The sequence below is a fragment of the Tupaia chinensis genome, unplaced genomic scaffold, assembly GCF_000334495.1.
Source record: "Tupaia chinensis unplaced genomic scaffold, TupChi_1.0 Scaffold000322_1, whole genome shotgun sequence".
Taxonomy (NCBI): Eukaryota; Metazoa; Chordata; class Mammalia; order Scandentia; family Tupaiidae; genus Tupaia; species Tupaia belangeri.
In genome coordinates this window covers 4,831,114-4,851,549 of record NW_006159816.1, presented here as the reverse complement: position 1 = coordinate 4,851,549, position 20,436 = coordinate 4,831,114, and the positions used below count along the sequence as shown (strand labels likewise).

General features: G+C 38.3%; 1 protein-coding gene and 1 pseudogene across 10 annotated transcripts in view; one reads left to right on the top strand and one right to left on the bottom strand.

Annotated features, from left to right (window-relative positions):
- OSBPL6 (oxysterol binding protein like 6) overlaps positions 1-20,436 on the top strand; it is a 236,062-nt gene that overhangs the window by 172,172 nt on the left and 43,454 nt on the right. For 3 of the 10 annotated variants that reach the window (XM_027773116.1, XM_006151659.3, XM_006151658.3), the window contains exons 9-13: positions 1,894-2,026; positions 3,663-3,766; positions 4,340-4,432; positions 10,016-10,090; positions 16,176-16,341. In XM_027773116.1, coding sequence (XP_027628917.1) covers positions 1,894-2,026; positions 3,663-3,766; positions 4,340-4,432; positions 10,016-10,090; positions 16,176-16,341 — 571 coding nt within the window. The remainder of the gene's footprint in view (positions 1-1,893; positions 2,027-3,662; positions 3,767-4,339; positions 4,433-10,015; positions 10,091-16,175; positions 16,342-20,436) is intronic. The other 7 variants (XM_027773117.1, XM_006151662.3, XM_006151660.3 and 4 more) reach the window with 3 other exon arrangements.
- On the bottom strand, positions 19,943-20,072 carry LOC114008351 (uncharacterized; annotated as a pseudogene).

Here is a 20,436-nt window from a genome sequence, read left to right as displayed (position 1 = left end):
AGGGCAGAGGGTCAGACATGGGATAAAAAACATATATACATGAAGGTGGTAATGGAATTTTATGGATGACAACATGCATGATTAAGCCACTATGCAGCTTACTCTAGAGGGGAAACCACATTTAGTATGTTGTGATGATGCTCAAGGAATGAATGTAAATTAAAAAAAAATTAGAAAAAAAAACCTAAAACTGTTACCAAAATTTAAAGAAAAAACTGTATATTTGATGACCACAGTAAGCTATATAGCCCAGCTAGGTACTATTTTATAGTATGTTCATTCTACTCACTGAGGTTTATGCCTAAAGTCAGACATGGGTTCTTGTGTATGTATGTATCAGCTGTGCTTGCTATTGCAAATATTTAGACAAACTAAGTTCATTAGCAAATCAATTAAATGGAGGTGGGGGGGAAGGCATAGAAAGCAATCATGGATACCAGAGACAATGGGAGGAGGGTGGGACATGGCAGAGGGTTAGGGGAAGGCATAGAAAGCAATCATGGATACCAGAGACAATGGGAGGAGGGTGAGACATGGCTGAGGGTTAGGGATAGGGAATCAAGGATGGCAAAAAAAAAAAAAAGCAAAATGTACAAGACATAAGAAATGGAAAATTGTTGATAACATGTATGTTGATGTGCTTGATTGAGCCAACAGACTGTATTTTGGATGGAAAATTCATTTTGTATACTGTAATGTATAGCAAATTAATGTTAAAAAAAGAAAAATTAATTAATAAAAAAATGAGAAAAACGTCAAATATGGACTTTTTAAATTATTTAAGTTTCTGGGAGAAATAAGTTTCTATAATTTTTACTGAGTGTTCACTGCATTTACCTTAGCATGTACATACTTCATACTAAAAAATTAGTTTTTAGTGGAAAGTTTATTGCTTATAGATAATAATTTGCCAAGACTTCCTTTTTATTGGGTCATCAGAAAAGTCATGACATATTTTCTATGCAAAAATACATCATGACCTTTCCTATGATGCAATATATGTTACCATTTTCAATATGCATTTAATGCGATGCCAGCGTGCTTGCTGGTGGATAATGTATTTAGGAATCAATGTGGTTGGCAAGACCTTGAGCTGATCGTAAGAGTCTAGGGAGCCTTGGAAAGGAAAGACCTTAAGTCATGAATTCAGAGTACTTCACGGTATCAAATACAACTTACTAATTGAAAATTATTAGGGGCCCAGCCAGTTGGCATGATGGTTAAGGCAGCTGGCTCCCACATGGCCACCATCACAGTTCAAGTCCTGGACCCACCAGGGGCATATGTGTATGTGTGGGCCCAAAATCCTGAGAGGAGAGTGAAGGAAGGGACTGTAGAATGATTGTCCCCCTGGTGGTGCTTTCTCACCTTCTGTCTCTCTCCCTCTTTGTCTGTCTCTGGCAAGTGCATCTGCCCTGAGGCAAATTAAAAAAAAAAAAAAAAAAACACAAGAAAACAGACAAAAAAATTGTAAAGTCATCGGGCATTTGAATTGACAGGTCCTTGTGATGAGATGTTATATACTTTGCTGTTTCACTGTTGTTGAAAGACGAAGATAGCTATTTAATGAGAGTGTTGTTATTATTTATGAATTTGCCTGTGTTGAGCATATGCCACATTTAGCCGAAAGGCTTACTCCATGTTTTGGGTATGCCCTTTCTTCCTTTCTGCTGGCTGATGCTGCTACTTGGTAGGTCAAGGCCATATGGGAAGCCCATGTTCAATTCCCAGCCCACCCTAAAAAGCCAGGTGTGGTAGTACACGCTTATAGTCCCAGCACTCAGGATGCTGAGGCAGGAAGATCACAACGGAGTGAGACCCTGTCTGAAAAGAAAAAGTACTGTTTCTGTTTCTTGCAATCATATACTTCATCAGTGTTTTTGTTCTTTGTAGGTGCAATCGAACAGCTTTCCATGGCAGTCCCCTTTACCCTGCAGCAACAGCCTCCCTGCAACCTGTACAACCGGCCAGAGTAAAGTGGCTGCCTGGCTACAAGACTCTGAAGAAATGGACAGGTGTGCAGAAGGTTAGTTCTTGTCCAGGGTGGGCTATGAGAATAAGCCAGAACCAACACAAAGACAAAAACAACCCAAAAACTAAAGAGGTGGATTGTGAGTAATGCATCTCTCACACCGACTCCCTTGATTGCATTGCCCTTTTCTTGTTCTTATTTTTATACACTAGATCCCTTTCCATTCCATGACTCAGGCTTCTCACCTGTCAGATCTGCATCCTCATGACAATTTAAGCTGGATTTTGTCCTTATCCTGACTTCTACCTACTTTAACCTTTCCTCATCTCTCCGTGATCTGTGTGGAGAGGTTTAGACAGGGTCTTACCATGTCACAATCCTCCTGCTTCAGACTCCTGAATAACTTGGACCCCAGGCGTGCACCACCATGCCTGGTTCTTTCAGACGGTCATGCTATGTTACCTACACTGTGAGATCACAATTCTTCTGCCTCAGCCTCCTAAGCAGCTGGGACTGCATGTGTGTTCATGCACATCTGGTTTTTTAGGGTAGGCCAGGAATCTAACTTGGACGTGGTCTCATGTCTGTACCTGTTTCTTCTGACTTCCTTCACCTCCCGTTCTCTGGGCCCTGAAGCAGTCACACAGAGGAGTATTCCCTCAGGAGAGCCCTCTGCTGCCCTCTCAGACTCTCTGCTCTGTCCTCCATGCTAGGTCACTTCCACTATTATCTTCTTTGCCATTGTCTTGCCCACAGACCAAGTCTATGTTTCCTGGCAATCCAGTGATAAATAGCAAAATTCCAATAGAGTGCATCTATAGCCACACTCAGTAGTGACACTCCACTATGGGTTGATAGTTTTTCTTTCTGCCATCCCTGAGCCTAGTAATCTTCAGAAACCATCTTCTTTGTAATCGGCCAGAGCATATTGGTCCAGACTTGATCCCTTGGCCACTTCCATCCTGAGAAACTTCTTCTTTGGCTTTTAAAATGGACAAAAACAAGGCACTGTCAAGAGTATTTAATACAACTCAGTTGATTTAATTTTTTAATGATTTTGAAATGATGTTGAACCTAACATAATTTTTCATTTATTTTTTAAGTTTTTGTTATCGGGTGTGTGTACTCTCCAGACAGAGACAGAGAGAGAAAGTAAGAAATCATCCCCTGGGGGTATGGCTATGTCACAGTCCTTTCTCCTCCATTCTCCTCCTGAGGTTTTGGGCATGCACGCACACGCGCGTGCACACACACACACACACAGCATGTTTTTTCTAGCTGCCACGTCTGGGACTTCAACCGTGGAATCAGCACCTTAACCAGTACGCCACCTGCTGGCCCCAGATGTTAGACCTAACTTTTAAAAATCTATTTTTTTTAGGACCAACGATGGTGTAATGGTTATGTTGCTGGACTCCCACATGGCCGACTATGGTTCGAGTCCTGGCCCCGGAGGCTTGAAGCTCACACTGGGCACTTGTGTTTCCTTGCCAAAAATCTCAAGAGGAGAATGGAGGAGAAGGGATTGCGGCGTGACCATCCCCCTAGGGGGTGATTTCTCGCTTTCTGTCTCTATGTCTCTCTCTGTCTGTCTGGCGAGCGCACGCGCCCTATAGTGAAAATCTCTCAAAAAAAAAAAAAAAGACCTACCTAGAAGTTATCACTCTATTTTATTTTATATTTTCTTTAGATCTTGCACACTGCCAGTCAAACCTTGTGGAACTTAGCAAACTCCTGCAAAATTTGGAAATACTTCAGAGAACTCAGTCAGCACCTAACTTCACTGACATGCAGGTAAACATGTTACTGCTGCTGGTAAAAGGACTTAATGATAATAACGTATCTTTATTGGATTGTTCTATGACTATATAGGTAGCATTCAAAGAGAAATAACTAAAATGCAGACTAGTGTATATTCTGGAGGCATTAATACTATTTCTGAGTCTCAATGTCATTGTGTAAATTGTGTCAATGACTGCTTTTAAATGTTTTACATTTAAATACAAACTAACTAGAAGTAATGCCTACCTGAGTCATTCTTCTAAGTTTGTATTACATCGGAATGATAGCTTTGAAGGTATAAGTTATATACTTTCAGAATTATTACCATTTCATGTAGAAAAAAATAGCCAAAGATCTTTAATGCTGCTTTACATTTTGTATGTCAGACAATAGTATCTTATCATTAGTTTTTTGTTTCTGCTTATAGTGTCCTCTGTGACTTTGAGGTGCCTTTCCCTCCTGGCTGGTTTGCATGTAGGATCTAACAATGAAACTTTACTAACTTGCTGTGCTCTCTGTCTGTACTTGTATCACCTGTGTGAACTTAATAATACTTTGTTGCTTTTAACTATTTGTGTAATGTAGGCTAACTGTGTAGATATTTCAAAGAAAGACAAGCGGGTCACAAGACGATGGAGAACAAAAAGTGTCAGCAAAGATACAAAAATACAACTGCAGGTACAGATTTTACTTTTTCCTTCTTTCATGTTTTTATATACTTTTAGAGTTAGTCTTTGTATATCAGTTCTCGGGCATTAGATTGAGAAAGCAGTTTAACTGCTTTAAAAACCAGTGCTTTTCAAACTGATTAATTTATCTAAAATAGTGTGAAATCCATTTTTCTTACTCTGACATAAATGAAAAGAATTTAAAAGAAAAGTGAAAATGATACATTATGGCTGCAAAGTAGCACCTTCATTTGCAATCATGACCTTAGAACCATTAAAATACCCGTTTTAATAGAAAAGTCACCTTATGATGTCTTTGGCTGGACTGACAATTCAGTGTTTATGCTCAGAAAGTCCATTTTGTATGCTATAAGGATGTACAATAATTAAATGTAAAAAAAATACGAAATTTAAAAAATAATTTTTTTAAAAAAAATCATCTTAAAAATGTAGATTAAAAATCTAAATGTGATGAGTATTTATTTATATATACTAGATCTTAAAAGAACCCGTAGGGACCAGCAGATGGTGTAACAGTTATATCGCTGGACTCCCACATAGTCGACCATGGTTGAAGTCATAGACCCAGTGGCTAAAAACACATGTACGTGCATGCCCAAAATCCCAACAGGAGAATAGAGGAGAAGGAATTGCAGCGTGGCCATCCCCCTGGGAGATGACTTCTTGATTTCTGTCTCTGTCTCTCTGATGAGTGCATGCGCCCTATAGCAAAAATCTCTCTCTAAAAAAAAAAAAAAAAAAAAAAAAGGAATGAAACTTTTATGTGTCTGTTCTGTCCATACTTAAATCCATCAATGAAATGGGTAGGGAATATAACAGATTAGTCATTGACAAACCTGGGAATGCAGTCTCACTAGACAATGATTTTCTGGCTATATAATTTTGTACATTTCTATTGAATTATCCGGGCTTTCATTTGCTATTGTGCAAAGTGATAGAGTTGATTCAATCATCTTTTAATTACCTTTCAATTCCAAAAGTCTGTGATTCTAAGAAAAGGTCATCAGCATTTACTTTAAAATCTAAAGTCTAACAGCTTATGATAAATTTACTTGAAATTTATTTGAAGTAAATTATTTGAAATGAATAATTTTAAAACTTTTAAGTAAGATCCTCTTATTTCATTGCAAGATGTGACATATAGAAAATACTTAAAGATCTGTTATCATAAATCATTTACTTTCAGATCTTTAACCTACAATCTCTACTACTCTCATCCTTACTGCATATTATAAAGGACCCTTGCCCTGCACACTGAATTAGACTTTATGATTTTGTTTTTAAAATTATTATAACAAAACTCAATTTATTTCTACTACAAAGGTAAAAGGAACTGCTTTAGAATTCTTCAATGACTTTTGAGTAATTAGTAAAATAATTCTCTCTAAATCTGACTGTATTAATAGCATTCTTTGTATTGTCATTCTAAATGTATAAATAACAAACTGTTGCTTTGCTTGGTAATCTGATGTATTTGAAATACATTTTCATAAGTGCTAAAAATCCTTTTTTTTTAATTTAGAATGTCTCCAGTCTAAGAACACAATTTTTTGTGTTCCTTTGTTCAGTATGTTTTTTGTGTCTTTCCTTCTAATTCATAAAATTAATATTGTAGAAATAAATGTGCCAAATTATTTTGCAAGAAAATTACCTAAAATTGCTTTTGGCAGTTTCATTTGTTTTACGGTTGTGATTGTCTTGTTTTTTATTTCACTTTTTTTTTTCTAAACCATAGTAGCTATAGTATCATAGCCTAGAAGGGAAAAAATGACTTTTTATAAAAGAATTATTTTATTTTTATTTATTTATTTATTTAAATTTGACCAGAGAGGGATAGACAGAAGGAGTGTGAGAAAGCAGGCCGCCAGGTCCAGGACTTGAGTTGTGGTCAGCCATGTGGGAGTCCAGTGCCCTTAACCACCACACCTCCTGTCAGCCCCAAGAATGACTTTTATAAATAAATAATTGTTCCTATAAATAAAATAGCTGAATAAGACCAGCATCATAAGATCATGTGTGTTTGTGAATAGATACTGTTTTAATGTTTTTATGAGGTATGCCATTGGACATATTCTTGTTCAAAAAGCTGTTGTCTTGAAGTGGTAGCTTCTCAGTGAGTCTGAGTGAATGTCCCTGGCCATACTACTGTGCTTAAGAGATCCACCATAGTCCCCATATCACTCAGGTTTTTTCTGAAAGAGACAGAATACAATTGTGAAATACTCCTATTCTCAGAATGTACTTTTAAATGTGCAGAGAAATTATGAAGGTTTTTTTGTGTCATCAGAAGAAAATGATCAAAAACTAGGGAAGCATATTTCATTCATACTCCTGCTACATTTGTCAGTAGTTTATTTGTTTTAAAATTTTTATTTATGCAGTTTTGCTTTGGTTTTTCTTTTATTTGTCTTCTAAAGAACAACAAAATGGCCCTTGTAATTTGAGTGTAGTTATTTTTGAAGGAAATTCAAACATTCTCACCCCTACATTCAAAGAAAACTGCTTTTTCAAAAGTGAGAGATTCTGTTCCAACACCAAGTAGAAACAAATAGACATGGGGGTGATAAGTTAGTGACTCCCAGAGAAATTCCACTTCCACATGGGCTAAAACAAATGGTATTGCAGAGCGAAAGCTACAGAATTCCATGCCATGCCTGGATCTCTTCTGCTCACTCAAATCAACAGATTTTCCAGCAGCCCTTGGGCTGTTTGTTCTCTGTTACTGGGAAGTTACTGGAAGCTCTTTCAACGTGCAGATTTGGCTGGGGAATCATGAATTCATCCAGGAGTGACTGTGACCAGCACACCTATCATTACTCAATATTTTGCCTACAACATAACAGGATTTACTTTTACTCTGCTGAATTAAATACACCCACCACCTTCTCTCATCCAAATACCCTATTTTCCCCCTCTTGCTTTAAATATCCCTTTGACTGTAGGAGTCCCATCTAATGATTCCAAGTAGTGTTTTGAGACTATCATCTCACTACTTTACCACTTTTCCGGATGATCACACTGTTGCCAACCTAAGAGGCTCTCAGATTGTGAGAGCTCATCTCCACTCCTTCTACCATTTAACTTTTAGAACACCTACCGTTTGTGAAGGAGCCCACACTGTCCGGTGATGACGGTTGTGGTGGTGGTGATTGCACTGCTGAACTTTGCATTCAGCATTCTGTAGTAACTGACATTTTAAAATAACTATAAAATAGATCATTTAAAAAATGGCCCCAGGAATGTAAGCATGGAGAATATATTATACTCAATCTCAGAGTGCTTCTTCTTGTGTAGGTTAGATTGTATTATTGACTTGAATGTGAAGGTTAAATTACAAATTGTATAGCCATATTTTTATCAGAAGTCATTGGCAAGCTAGTTGCAGGAATCCATTATATAATTTATTAAAGTCAACTTCAGCCCTAGAAAGTTGGGTGGGTATTATTTATTAGAAGAAGGACTTCTCATCTTAAAATTCTGATTCCAAATTTTAAAAAAAATCGAAATATCACTTTTGTATAACAATTTGGCTGTGTTCTGAATGAGATGGAGGAAAGCAAGAGGGGAGTGATGTAAAAGTATGCTGCAAAAGAAAGAGCAGCTAGATTTCCTGTGCTACTAATTGGGTCCTCAAAAAAGTTTGTGATGCATCTTTTTGTAGAAAAACAAAAATGTCATGACTTTTCCAGTGACCTGATACTAACTCCCCAGATGTCAGAGGGGATAAGGAATACAGTAGCAAACAAATAATCTAATGTCATTTATGTGTCTCTGTCCTAGATCTCACAGAGCTTACACTGAGGGGATGATAAGGGTTTTTGTTTTTATTTGCCAGAAGGTGTGTACACTCACCAGAGAGAGACAGAGACAGGCAGAGAAAGGGAAAGTGAGAAATCACCTCTCAGAAAGGATGACCACACCACAGTCCTTTCTGTCCCATTCTTCTCTCGGGATTTTGGGCATGCACACACATGCACCTGGTATGATTTCAAGCCACCCAGTCTGAGACTCAAACAGTGGTCAGTCATGTTGGAGTCCAGCCCCTTAAGCACCAGGTCACCTGCTGGCCCCAAGTTCTTTTTCCTTTTCCTAAATTAAGTAAAAAGAGACTTTATATAGAAAACGTTTTGTGGAAAACAGTTTATGTACTTATGGGTGTGGATGACAAACATATATGCATGTAAAAGATTTGTGAAGATGAAAGAGAAATACAAATGTAATTTGGAAATTTTAAAGAGAATCGGAGGTTATGAATTAAAAAGAAATTTTTTTGTCATTCCAAAATGACTGAGGCAATCATGCTGGGGTTTTTTTTTTTTTTATTTTTTTATTTTTTCAATCCAGACTGTTCAGTGATTCTAAGAAGGGACATCTGTTAATTGGCAATGAAATTATTGCTCACAACCTTGAAGAATCAAGGTCTGTCAGATGGAGGACAAGTTGACTGGCTAGAATGAAATGTTATTATCCCCTAATCCTATCCACCAAAAAGTGGGGGCGGGGAATGAAACAAAGCTTTAGGATTTTCCTACTAGTTTGTACATAGGTGCACATCACTAAACAAAACCTATGCCTTCATCTTTTCATAGTTGGTTTTTATAGGCATTGACCCCACACACTGAGAAGCTTGAGGGGTGTTTTTTGGTGATTTTTTTTTTTTTTTAGAGATTTTTGCCATAGGGTGTGTGTGCTGTTGGGAGAGAGAAAGGGAGAGGTGGAGACAGAGAAAATGAGCAATCACTCCTCAGAAGATGAGGCGATGGCCATGCTGCAATCTTTTTTCTTCTAGTCACTTCTTGGGATTTTGGGTACCCATGCACATGGGCCTGGTGTGATGTCCAAGCCATTGGATCCAGGACTCAGACCACAGTTGGCCATATGGGAGTCTAGTTCCTTAACCATTACACAGCCTGCTGGTCCCATTTGAGTTGTTGCCCCCCCCACCCATTCTATCAAAACAGGCTTCCTCCTTAGAAAATTCTTCAATTTGAGCGTCTCAACACTATTTCTAATTTTGAGTCCCAGCAAGTGAGCTTTATAGTAGAGGATTAAGTGGAAGGTTGAAGAATTCTGGTACCCTTCCCCTTAATTGTTTTCTCTGTGTAAGAATTTTCAAAATCTGCCTGGCCAACAGGAGGCTCTCATGACAGTCTGCCATTTGAGCTTCCACACGTTATTTTATCAGCTTTTCCTGCTTTTATTTTTGTTACCATTTATTGAATGCTTTGTGACTTTCATTTAACATGGCATCACATGAATAAAATAGTAAGCACGTTTATTTTACCTTAAAATCCTACATTATTTGCCAATTCATTACTCTCCATCTTCTTTTGAGATCAGGGATCATACTCAGGAAATAGACTTACAGTGTTTGATCTGCAATGAAAATGAACATTACTCACAGCATGAATGATGCTTCAAGTTCTTTTCATTGCTAAGATTTAAAAGAACGTCAACTTCAGTTAAAAACTCTCCCTCTCCCTTGTCTGACTGTCTGTCATCCTCCCATATCCCATCCTTTCCCTCCCCATCCCGTGTTCTCTCCCCCTTCTCTTCTCCCATTCACTGTCAGGAAGGGCCACCTGCGAAGGGCCAGTTCAGCACAGCTCGGCGCCGGCAGAGGCTAGCGGCAGCAGTGGCTACAACAGTGAGTGGATTTCAATCTCAAGTGGAAGTTTAATAGAGCGAGAAACTGTGTACAAGGGTAACTTCCCCTGTTCTGCTGATGCCAGTCATGTGTGACAGCATCAGCGGCAGTCCACGCGTGTTGGCGTAGCTTTCGCATGTTCTCTGGCTGTCTCTGCATGGCAGGAGTCAACAGGGGTATCTGTTATTATGAGAGAGAACTATTACATAATCTAGTCCTTTACTTTTACTCTCAGTGTGAGAAATAATTAAAGTCCACTTTACAAAAGTGAGTACTGCACCCCATGATGGATTTCCTTAAATTATATTGTTACCGTTTTTTTTTTTTTTTCTATACTGATTTTGGAATCTTTGCTAACTGATTTCTTTTTTTTTCCATAAGAAAAGTCATGTTACTACAGACATAAATTGTGCTTTTTTTTGTAGCAATGTGACTATTTGAAAAAGATGTGAGAATAAAGAAGTAAGAGGGTAAGAAAAGGTGAATTTTGATGTCATCTCTAAATGACTACCCAAATTACATCTAGCAAGGGAAAATTGTTTTCTGGAAAGAATATTGACATAATAACCAGAAGCTATATTGTGGAAATAAAACCGCAGAGTTAATGGTGTTTCTATATCTAGAGGGTGTTGTTTTTGTTTTTTGTTTTTTCCCCCGAGGAGAAAATAGAATGGATATAAGAGAGTAGAGGATATACTGAGGATGATAAGGTAAACAAATAGTGAATTTTCCATTTATGGGATAGGAAATAGAACATCTAAATACAAGGACCATTTGCTGGATGAAAGTAAATCCCATTTGTTTAACTGCTACGTCCTATGAACTTCTAAACATACAGATTACTGAGTTCATCGTGGTCATAGAATTTCATTTTTTTTTTTTGGTCATTAGATAATATTAACTGCGTTGCACAGTTTTGCTCTCACTTATGGTGGAATATATTTTAAACCTAGAATTTCTGGAAAATCTAAAAGGCTTTGATTGGCATGCAGGAGAATGGATACTGGTGTGAGAATTGTTGGATTGGTGCTACATGATTAATAATTGACTCTGTATCTAGGTGCTAAGCTGGGTTGTTCGAGAAACAGAATTGCATTTGATTGCAAAGTGAACCAGTGACTTGGAATTTATTAGGGAACTGACTCGTAAATTCACAGTTGTGTGCACACTCAAACAAGCAAATTATTGAAATTGCTTTTGTGGTTGGTATATATCTTATACATGTATTCGACTGAAGATGAATAAAGTCTATGAGATTGATGTGGTAACAGATACTGACAATATATATATGTCCAATTTAAATATTCTTAAATGTAATTTTTAATTTACAAAAAGTAAGAAATCCAAATGATTATGAGAGGGAGAACAATATCTCAGTATGAAAAGGATAGGTCATTTTCTGAAAATACTAATATTTCCTTAAATAATGTATTTTTTTAGAGGTTTTTGCTATAGGACTCATGCACTCACCAGAAAGACAGAGAGAGGCAGAAAGACAGAAAACAAGAAATCACTCCCCATGGAGATGGCCATGCCACAATCCCTTTTCCTCTCTTCTCCTGTCATGATCTTGGACATGGTGTGAGTTTAAGCCACCAGGTCTGGGACTCGAACTGCGGTCGGCTACGTGGGAGTCCAGTGATGTAGCCATTATGCCACCTGCTGGTCCCTAAATAATGTATTTTTAAAATAACATGTGGAGAAGGAATTTTGTTTCTCCTGTGTTCATTCTTTTTTAATTGCCAGAGAGCAGGTACACTGGCCAAAGAGACAGAGAAAGAGAGGGAGAAGGAGAACACACCCCCACAATGGGATGTGGTCACACCACAACCCCTTCTCCTCCATTTCTGAATCCTGTCAGTATTTTGGGCACATACGTACACACATATGCCCTGCATGTTTTTCAAGCTGCCTGTCCTTGGACTTGAATCACAGTCAATCATGTGGGATCCAGCTCCCTTAACCACAGGAATATGGGGTCAGCCCTCTGTATTCATTTTTAAAATTGCAGATACATACAGCTAATATAATAAAACTGGGACTAGTACCTATTTAAATAGGGTGGGTTTAGATTTTTTTTTTAATTTGGAGTATAAAAGAAAAGAATTTTAAGGGAGGAAAACAGTAATGCTCACCTCCAGGGCTATGACCATAGACATTATAAGAAAAACTTAGATTTACTTAATAAGAAAAACTACTGGTATCATTTAATAATGTATTCAAGAATTAGTCAGGGGAATGGTTACTCTAAACCCTGCAGATCTATAGCTTTGCCTGTATACCACAATATGGCAGCACTGAGCAGGAACCTCAGCTGACTCCCTCGGCCCCGTGCCCACAGCACAGCGGCCTGACACTGGTGACCCAGCTCCCTAACTGCTAGGATGTAGTGGTTCCCCCTATTTCCCAGTTCTTCCTCTTCCCAACACTCAAGTTATCAACCACACATTGAACCTGCAATGTGCCTCTTACCTAGAATCCTTTCAAGTGATTCCTTGTCTCTTGCTTTCCTTACCCAGTCAAGTGTCTGGGGCACTGAGATTGCTCCCAAAGAGTAGTGTACCTATGGAGATGTTTCAGAGATTTGTCTCTTCATTCCTCAACACATAGTTTATTTATTTATTTTTCTCATTTATTTAGTTTTCTTCTTTTTATATTTTGACAATTCGTGTATTTATGGGGTACAATGAGCTATTTTAATACATGCTTACAATGTGTATTGGTTGAGTCAGGATCATTTTCATTTCCCACCACAAAACAATGAGGAACGTTTGAGGTGACAAAAATGGATTCATGCTGACTCTGAGCACTAGCATTCCAAATAGCCAACTTACAACATCAGCCAGGCCCAACAGAACAGGAGGCTGGGAGAAGAGAACCACTGGGCCCTCACCATGAAAGAACACTGGGGTCCCAGTTCAGTCAGTACTCCCGAAAGGACTCCCATACACATAATGCAGAATAACAGCAGCAGGAGACTGTGCACTGGCCCAGAAAGTCTTACAAGCTTCATATCTGTCCTAGACCTATCTGGGTGTTTTCTTTCATGTTTACTATTGTGCAATTTCGAGCCAGCCAGTCACTGTTAATTCATTTCTCGTTGGACTTCTTCGTAGACAGATGCTAAGAGCATCTCCTAATACCCCTATTCCAAACTGCTGTTACTGGTACCAAGATATTCCAGAATCAGGCTTCCTCCCTATCACGGAACTTCTGAGGAAGCCTTGGATTTCTTTCCCAGGCAGTGTCAAAAGGCCCAAATCCAGCGTTGAGGGCTTTCAGGTACAAACATGAAGCTGTCAGCAGCTTCCACTCCCACGTCACTGACAGAGAAATTTGTTATCACCCAAATTTCGGAATTTCATTGTAACTAAGTGGATGATAGTACCTACGTGGATGAGCATAAAACTGAGTAATAAGTCCCCAGACTGAAGAGATCATTAATTAGAGGAGATTAATACATCCTGATTTTTATTCTCATTTTCATTTCACAAATTCCTCAATTAAAATAATTCGTTCCTCAATTAAAGGATACATTCTACATACTTCTTTTAACAAAAAAGATATCAATGTAAGCATTTTCAATCAGAAGTATATAAAATTTCATTTTCAGATTCTCTGGGGAATTGTCTGATTGCAGTTTGAACAAAGGATTCTAAGTCCCTGTCCCTGTGGGCACTTTTATTGTTGTTTTTTTTTTTTTTTCTTTTTTTTTGAGAGTTTTTTTGCTATAGGGTGCGTGCGCTCTCCAGAAAGACAGACAGAGAGACAGAAAGTGAGAAATCATCCCCCAGGAGGGATGGCCACGCCGCAATCCCTTCTCCATTATCCTCTCAGGATCTTGGGCACGCACGCACACGCGCCCAGCCTGAGTTTAAGCTACTTGGTCCAGGACTCAAACCATGGTCAACTACATGGGAGTCCAGTGACATGGCCATTACACCATCTGCTGGTCCCCCAATTTTACTGTTTTAAGAGCCAATTTTAACTTCCATTATGTACAAAATGTAAAGTTGCAACTTACCTTTTCTTCTCCACATCTGACTCCAAACTCCAGTGACTTCCTTATCTCAGATACAAGTCTGGGTCCTTATTGAACACTCTGGGTTTCTACCATATAGTTACCTCCTCTCCCCAACTCCTCACCCCCTGGCCTCCTGCACACCTATGGGAGGGTGAGGGGGAGACTCCTCTGCTAAGAAATGTGTGTTTTTAGCGTTGAGGGCACCTGAGTGAAGATAAAACCTTTTTCCATGATCCCCAACACACTACATGCCATCACCAAACACCTACATTGATTTTTCTTACCTCTGTTCTAGTTTCTTATATCTGAAAGTCATGTCCTCAAATCTGAAAACTCCTTGGTATACCCATTTCTTCATCTCGCAGTCTCTCCCTGTGACCTCCTAATTCCCACCAATCTTTATGTGGATTCTCTGTGTCACTCCTTTTGGGCACTGGATGGGCTACATTTTCTAAATTAGCATCACCACAGTTAAGGTCAGAATTTCCTTTACTATCTTCCAACATTCTTCCATATCCCATTCTTTCGGAAGTATCCCCAGAAGACCTCAGTCACTGTTATCACAGCACTCCATTGTCTTAAGTAAATTATTTGACATTTCTGTGTCTCAAATTTAACAGCCAGAAATTATGAGCTTGATAAGGTAAACAAGCTGTTGACATCTCCCAGCCCGGTGCTGCCCACCGTCTCTATGGAGGATAAGTGGAATTACACTGATAATTCCAGATACCAAATGCTTTGGATAACATGTGGTAATGGATTTATCTTAACTACATGTAGGAGGAAAGTGTTGTACTCATTTCCTTCTCAGTAACCCGTGGATATCTTTCGAGATAAATAACTCCTAGCCAGCACAACACTACATCAGAACAGCTCTGTCTAGATTCATCTGCCCTCATGTACAGCTCAGGCTAGATTGTGTGTTCCCTTTCTTCATCTCCTCTCCTGTCTTCCATATCTCCCCCTACCCATTCATGCTTACCAAATATGTTAACAAGTTTAAAGTAAAACCCCCCAAAAATTTAAAAGAGGTGATTCTGACATATGTATATATCACACAAGGCGTTGGCTCCTTCCTCCTGCAGCATATTTCTCCATAGCTAGGGGTGTGACTTATCCTTGAAGTTATACAAAATCCAGGTTACAGTGGAGTCTAAGAGTCTGGTTCTTGAAGAGAATTGAATGAACATCTGTGCAGTAAGAATTAGGAAGAAGTTACTGATGATTTGATCTACAAGAAGAATTGGAATTTCCATGTTCTAAGAGGAAAATGGAAAGCATTTGTAATGCTTGGGTAGAGCCTTTTAGAAGGTACTTTGGCTCCATCTTTCACAAGCCTAGTCCAGATCCAGCCTGGGCAGGAAAATACCCCTAGCCATTTGAAAAATCTATAGTAATATGACTTTTTCTCCTTAATGCTTTTCACTATTGACCAGCTCATGAGCCATATCCATATACGTATGTAACAACTGTATGTAACATACAAAGGTAACTACAGTGATCTTTATAATATTTATTATACTAGTATGTGTTTTAATAAATAAATTTTTAAAATAGTTGTGAGTCTCTATTAGGCCTTTATTTTTCTAATGACTACAGAGCAAGTAAATCTACTGGTATATGTGTCTTTTGAAGTTTTACATATCTATTAGCTCCTGCTGTAGGCTCAGAGAGAAGTAAGCATAAATAGGCAAGACTCTGTAAGAGATGGTCAACTACATCAATATTCAGCCTATTTTCTGCCAGTAACTTCTTAAAGATACAATTGTGGGGTACAGAGCAGAAGCTTATCTGGGATTGTCTTTTCTTCCTATCATTTTGTAGTTATCTCTCTATGTAATAGTACAAACCAGTAAGTTTATGGCAATTCTAATTCAACTATAGGAAATGAGACTCCCCACTTACCACATCAACCACCTGCAAAATAAATGAGTACTAAGTGTCTCTAAGCATGTCATCAGAGAGGAATCTATTATTCTGAAGAATGGGAGAGATCTTTTCTACATAGAAGGTGGAACAATGCTCTGTTGCTCTTTAATAATTTGTGTCTTCCCCTTTTAGGTTCCTTTCAGTGCTACCATGTCACCGGTTCGCTTGCATTCCTCCAACCCCAACCTTTGTGCGGATATTGAATTTCAGACTCCCCCTAGCCACCTCACTGACCCTCTGGAAAGTTCAACGGATTATACAAAGCTGCAAGAAGAATTTTGTCTAATTGCACAGAAAGGTAACAATGTGCTTTTTTTCTTCTTTGATCAAAGATTGCCCCTATTCTTAGGTAGCAGTGGTAGAAGGACTATAAATTCTGTACACAAAATGCAGCAGGATGATGCTTTTCTATTGGGAGAACACTCAACAAAATTTAGATTATTACCTGAATAAAGAAAGTTTAAAAACAAACAGGATTATCATAGGCAGTCCAGCAAAATACTCCTATTCCATATCTTTTCTTCTAATGTCTTTTAATTATTGCTTAATACATATTAATTGGTTATCATTAGCAAGGAAAAACATATAGATTCTGCTCAAGTCTTTATCTCTCTTTTTATTAAACAACACTCATGTATTATACTGTACAACTAGTGGATCAATAATTCAGGCTGGGCTCAATTAAGCAGGTTAGCTTCTGTCCATGTGTCATTGACTAATCTTATTCAATGACATTTGGCCAGAGGCTGATTGAGGTAAAAGGTGACTTCCCTCATGCACCTGGCTTGTTGGCAAGACAGCTGGAGGCTACACTAACTGCTCCCCTCACTCATCATAGTAGTATCGGGCTCCAAGAGACTAGAAGTGGTTACTAGTCCTTGTCAAGGCTAGGTAAGGAACTAGTATAGCATCACTTCTACTGTATTCTACGGGTCAAGGCATCATAAACTACCTCAGATTAAAGGGGAGGGAAATTGCTGCTACTTCTGAGTTTCTATTTTATGTTAAATTTGCAGTAAGTCTTATTGTGTAAGTTAAGTTGTCATCAGCCACAGAGAATAGGGTAAAATAAATGAGAAGCAAGGCAGTAGAGTGTAGGTGGACTGAGCAGTCCTGTCTATGTTTAAAAGGAAGAGTCTGGGCTCTTAGATTAACTCCCTCTTACTGCTACAATATTTAACTTTAATCAACTGAAGTTCATTTTTTGACTTAAATTCATTTTTTAACTTCTCAGGCATTGTGTTTCATATCTCCTGGAGAGACATGAAAATTGTGTTATTTTCAGTCACTAACTTCTTTTTGTTAAAAAAAATATTTATTAAATTTATTTTTAACATTATTATTTTCTCATTTCTGATAGGGTACATGCACTCATCAGAGAGAGAGAAAGAAAGTGAGAAAGCAAGCCACCAGGTGCAGGACTCAACACACAGTCCGCCGGGGCAGTAGAGTGTAGGTGGACTGAGCAGTCCTGTCTATGTTTAAAAGGAAGAGTCTGGGCTCTTAGATTAACTCCCTCTTACTGCTACAATATTTAACTTTAATCAACTGAAGTTCATTTTTTGACTTAAATTCATTTTTTAACTTCTCAGGCATTGTGTTTCATATCTCCTGGAGAGACATGAAAATTGTGTTATTTTCAGTCACTAACTTCTTTTTGTTAAAAAAAATATTTATTAAATTTATTTTTAACATTATTATTTTCTCATTTCTGATAGGGTACATGCACTCATCAGAGAGAGAGAAAGAAAGTGAGAAAGCAAGCCACCAGGTCCAGGACTCAAGCCACAGTCAGCCGTGTGAGACTCCACCTGCTGGCCCCAGTAACTAACTTCTTATGTGAATTAATCAAATTTATTGTCCCAAGACTGCTGGTAACAAGTTATAAACTATTACTGAAAGTATTTGTTAAGTAGAACATCCCAAGTGCTACCTAATACTCAGAAGCCTGGTGACTGAAAAGAAAAGGGGAGTGGGCACACAGAGATATCTCTGGGAGTGTTGAACTCAACAAAAATATAGAATTTTAAACTACGAAAAGATATACTATCATATATTTCCTAAATTTAGTAATCCTAAAACAAGCTAAATCTTTTTTTTTAATGTTTTTGCCAAAGGGCACATGCTGAAGAGAGACAGAGACAATGAGAGAAAAAGTGAGAAATCACTGCCTGGACTTATGGGCATGCCACAATCTCTTCTCCATTCTCCTTCTGGGATTTGGGGAATGCACACACATGTACCCAGTGTAATTTTAAGCCTCCGGGTTCTGTGCTTGAACCATGATCAGCCAAGTGGGAGTCCAGTAGTGCCTTAACTACCATGCCACCTGCTGGCCCCTAAGCTAAACCATTTTAACTCTTTTGTTCCATAGATTTCTCAATTGAGATTCTGGAAGGCCAACTCTCTCTTACCGGCCATTTCACTCCTAGAGGATTTTTATTGCATTTCTTAGCTGGATGCTATGTTATTAGTCTAGAGCAATTAGACAAGAGAAGGAAATAAAAGATGTCCAAATCAAAAAGGTAAAAGTAAAATTATTTCTATTTTCAGATGTTGTTATCTTATATATAGAAAACCCCAAATACTCCATAAAAAAACTGTTAGATCTAATAAATGAATTCAGTAGATTTGCAGAATATAAATTGAACATACAAAAATCTATGACATTTCTCTACACAAATAACAATCTAATAAAAAAAGAGAAAAAGAAGAAAAGTCCCATTTATGATAACATTTCTAAAAAGTTAGGAAAAGGCCCGTACACTGAAAACTGTAAAACTCAGATAAAAAGAAATTAATGGGGACTGCAGTTGTTAATGGGTGATATAGTGGTTAAGGTGTTGGACTCCCACATGGCCAACTGTGGTTCGAGCCCCAGATCTGGCAGCTTGTTTTCTTACTTTCCCTCTCTCTGATTAACTTAAAACTAATTAATTAATTAATTAATTAATTATTTTAATTAAAAAGAAAGAAATTAATGAGGACACAAATACATTTCATGGTCACAGGACCAGCAGTTGACATAATGCTATGTTGCTGAACTCTCATGTAGTTGACCACGATTTGAGCCCTGGACCTGGTGGCTTAAACTCATGCTGGGTGTGTGTGCGTGTGTGCCCAAGATCCCAAGAGGAGAATGGAGGAGAAGGGATTGCTCTCACTTTCTGTTTCTCTGTCTTTCTAGTGAATGCACGTGCCCTATAGGAAAAAAACCTCTCAAAAAAAAATGTTCATGCTCACAAATCAGAAGAATTAATATTGTTAACATGTCCTCATTACCTAAAGTAATATATAAATTATATATGACCTCTATCAAAATCCCAATGGCATTATTCACAGAAATAGAAAAAAAAATCTCCTGAAATTTGTATGGAACCCCAGAAGACCCCCAGATAGCCAACATAATTATGAGGAAAAAATGAAACACAAAACTCAAAATAGATAAAAGACTTAACTACTTCATCTGAAATCACAAAACTAGAAGACGGTGTAGGTGAGGAACATTGGCTTTAGCAATAATTATTTCAATGACACACCAGAAGTTCAAGCCACAAAAGCAAAAATAAATAAATGAGATGTTTCTTTACTGCCCAGTAAAGAAACAGTCAACAATGGGACCAGCAGATGGCATAATGTTTACATTGCTGGACTCCCATGTTGTTGACTGTGGTTCTAGTCCTAGACCCAGCAGCTTAAAACTCAATCCAGGTACATGTGCATGTGTGCCCAAAATCCTGAGAAGAGAATGAAGGAGAAGGGATTGTGGTGTGGCCATCCCCTCCGAGGGTGATTTCTCACTTTCTGTCTTTCTGTTTCTCTAGCAAGTGCATGTACTCTATAGCAAAAATCTCTCTTAAAAAATAAAAAGAAAAGAAACATTCAGCTAAGCCAAAGGGTCACCTATAGAGTGAGAAAAAATTCACAAACCACATATCAGGAAGGGTTTAATATCCAAGATTTTTCAATTAGCAATAATCGTGCCTCGGATAAACCTCATTGGCTACGATACTGCCACTGTGCAAAGCTAATATCCAAGATTTTTTTTTTTTTTTTGGAGAGATTTTCACTGTAGGGCGCGTGCGCTCGCCAGACAGAGAGAGACATAGAGACAGAAAGCGAGAAATCACCCCCCATGGGGGATGGTCACGCCGCAATCCCTTCTCCTCCATTCTCCTCTCGGGATCTTGGGCACGCACGCACACGCGCCCGGCGTGAGTTTTAAGCCACCGGGTCCAGGACGTGAACCGCGGTCGACTACGTGGGAGTCCAGCGACATAGCCATTACGCTAACTGCTGGTTCCCAATATCCAAGATTTTTAAAGAACTTATATGACTCAACATCAAGGAAACATAACCCTATTTTTAAAAATGGGCAAAGGACTTGAATGGC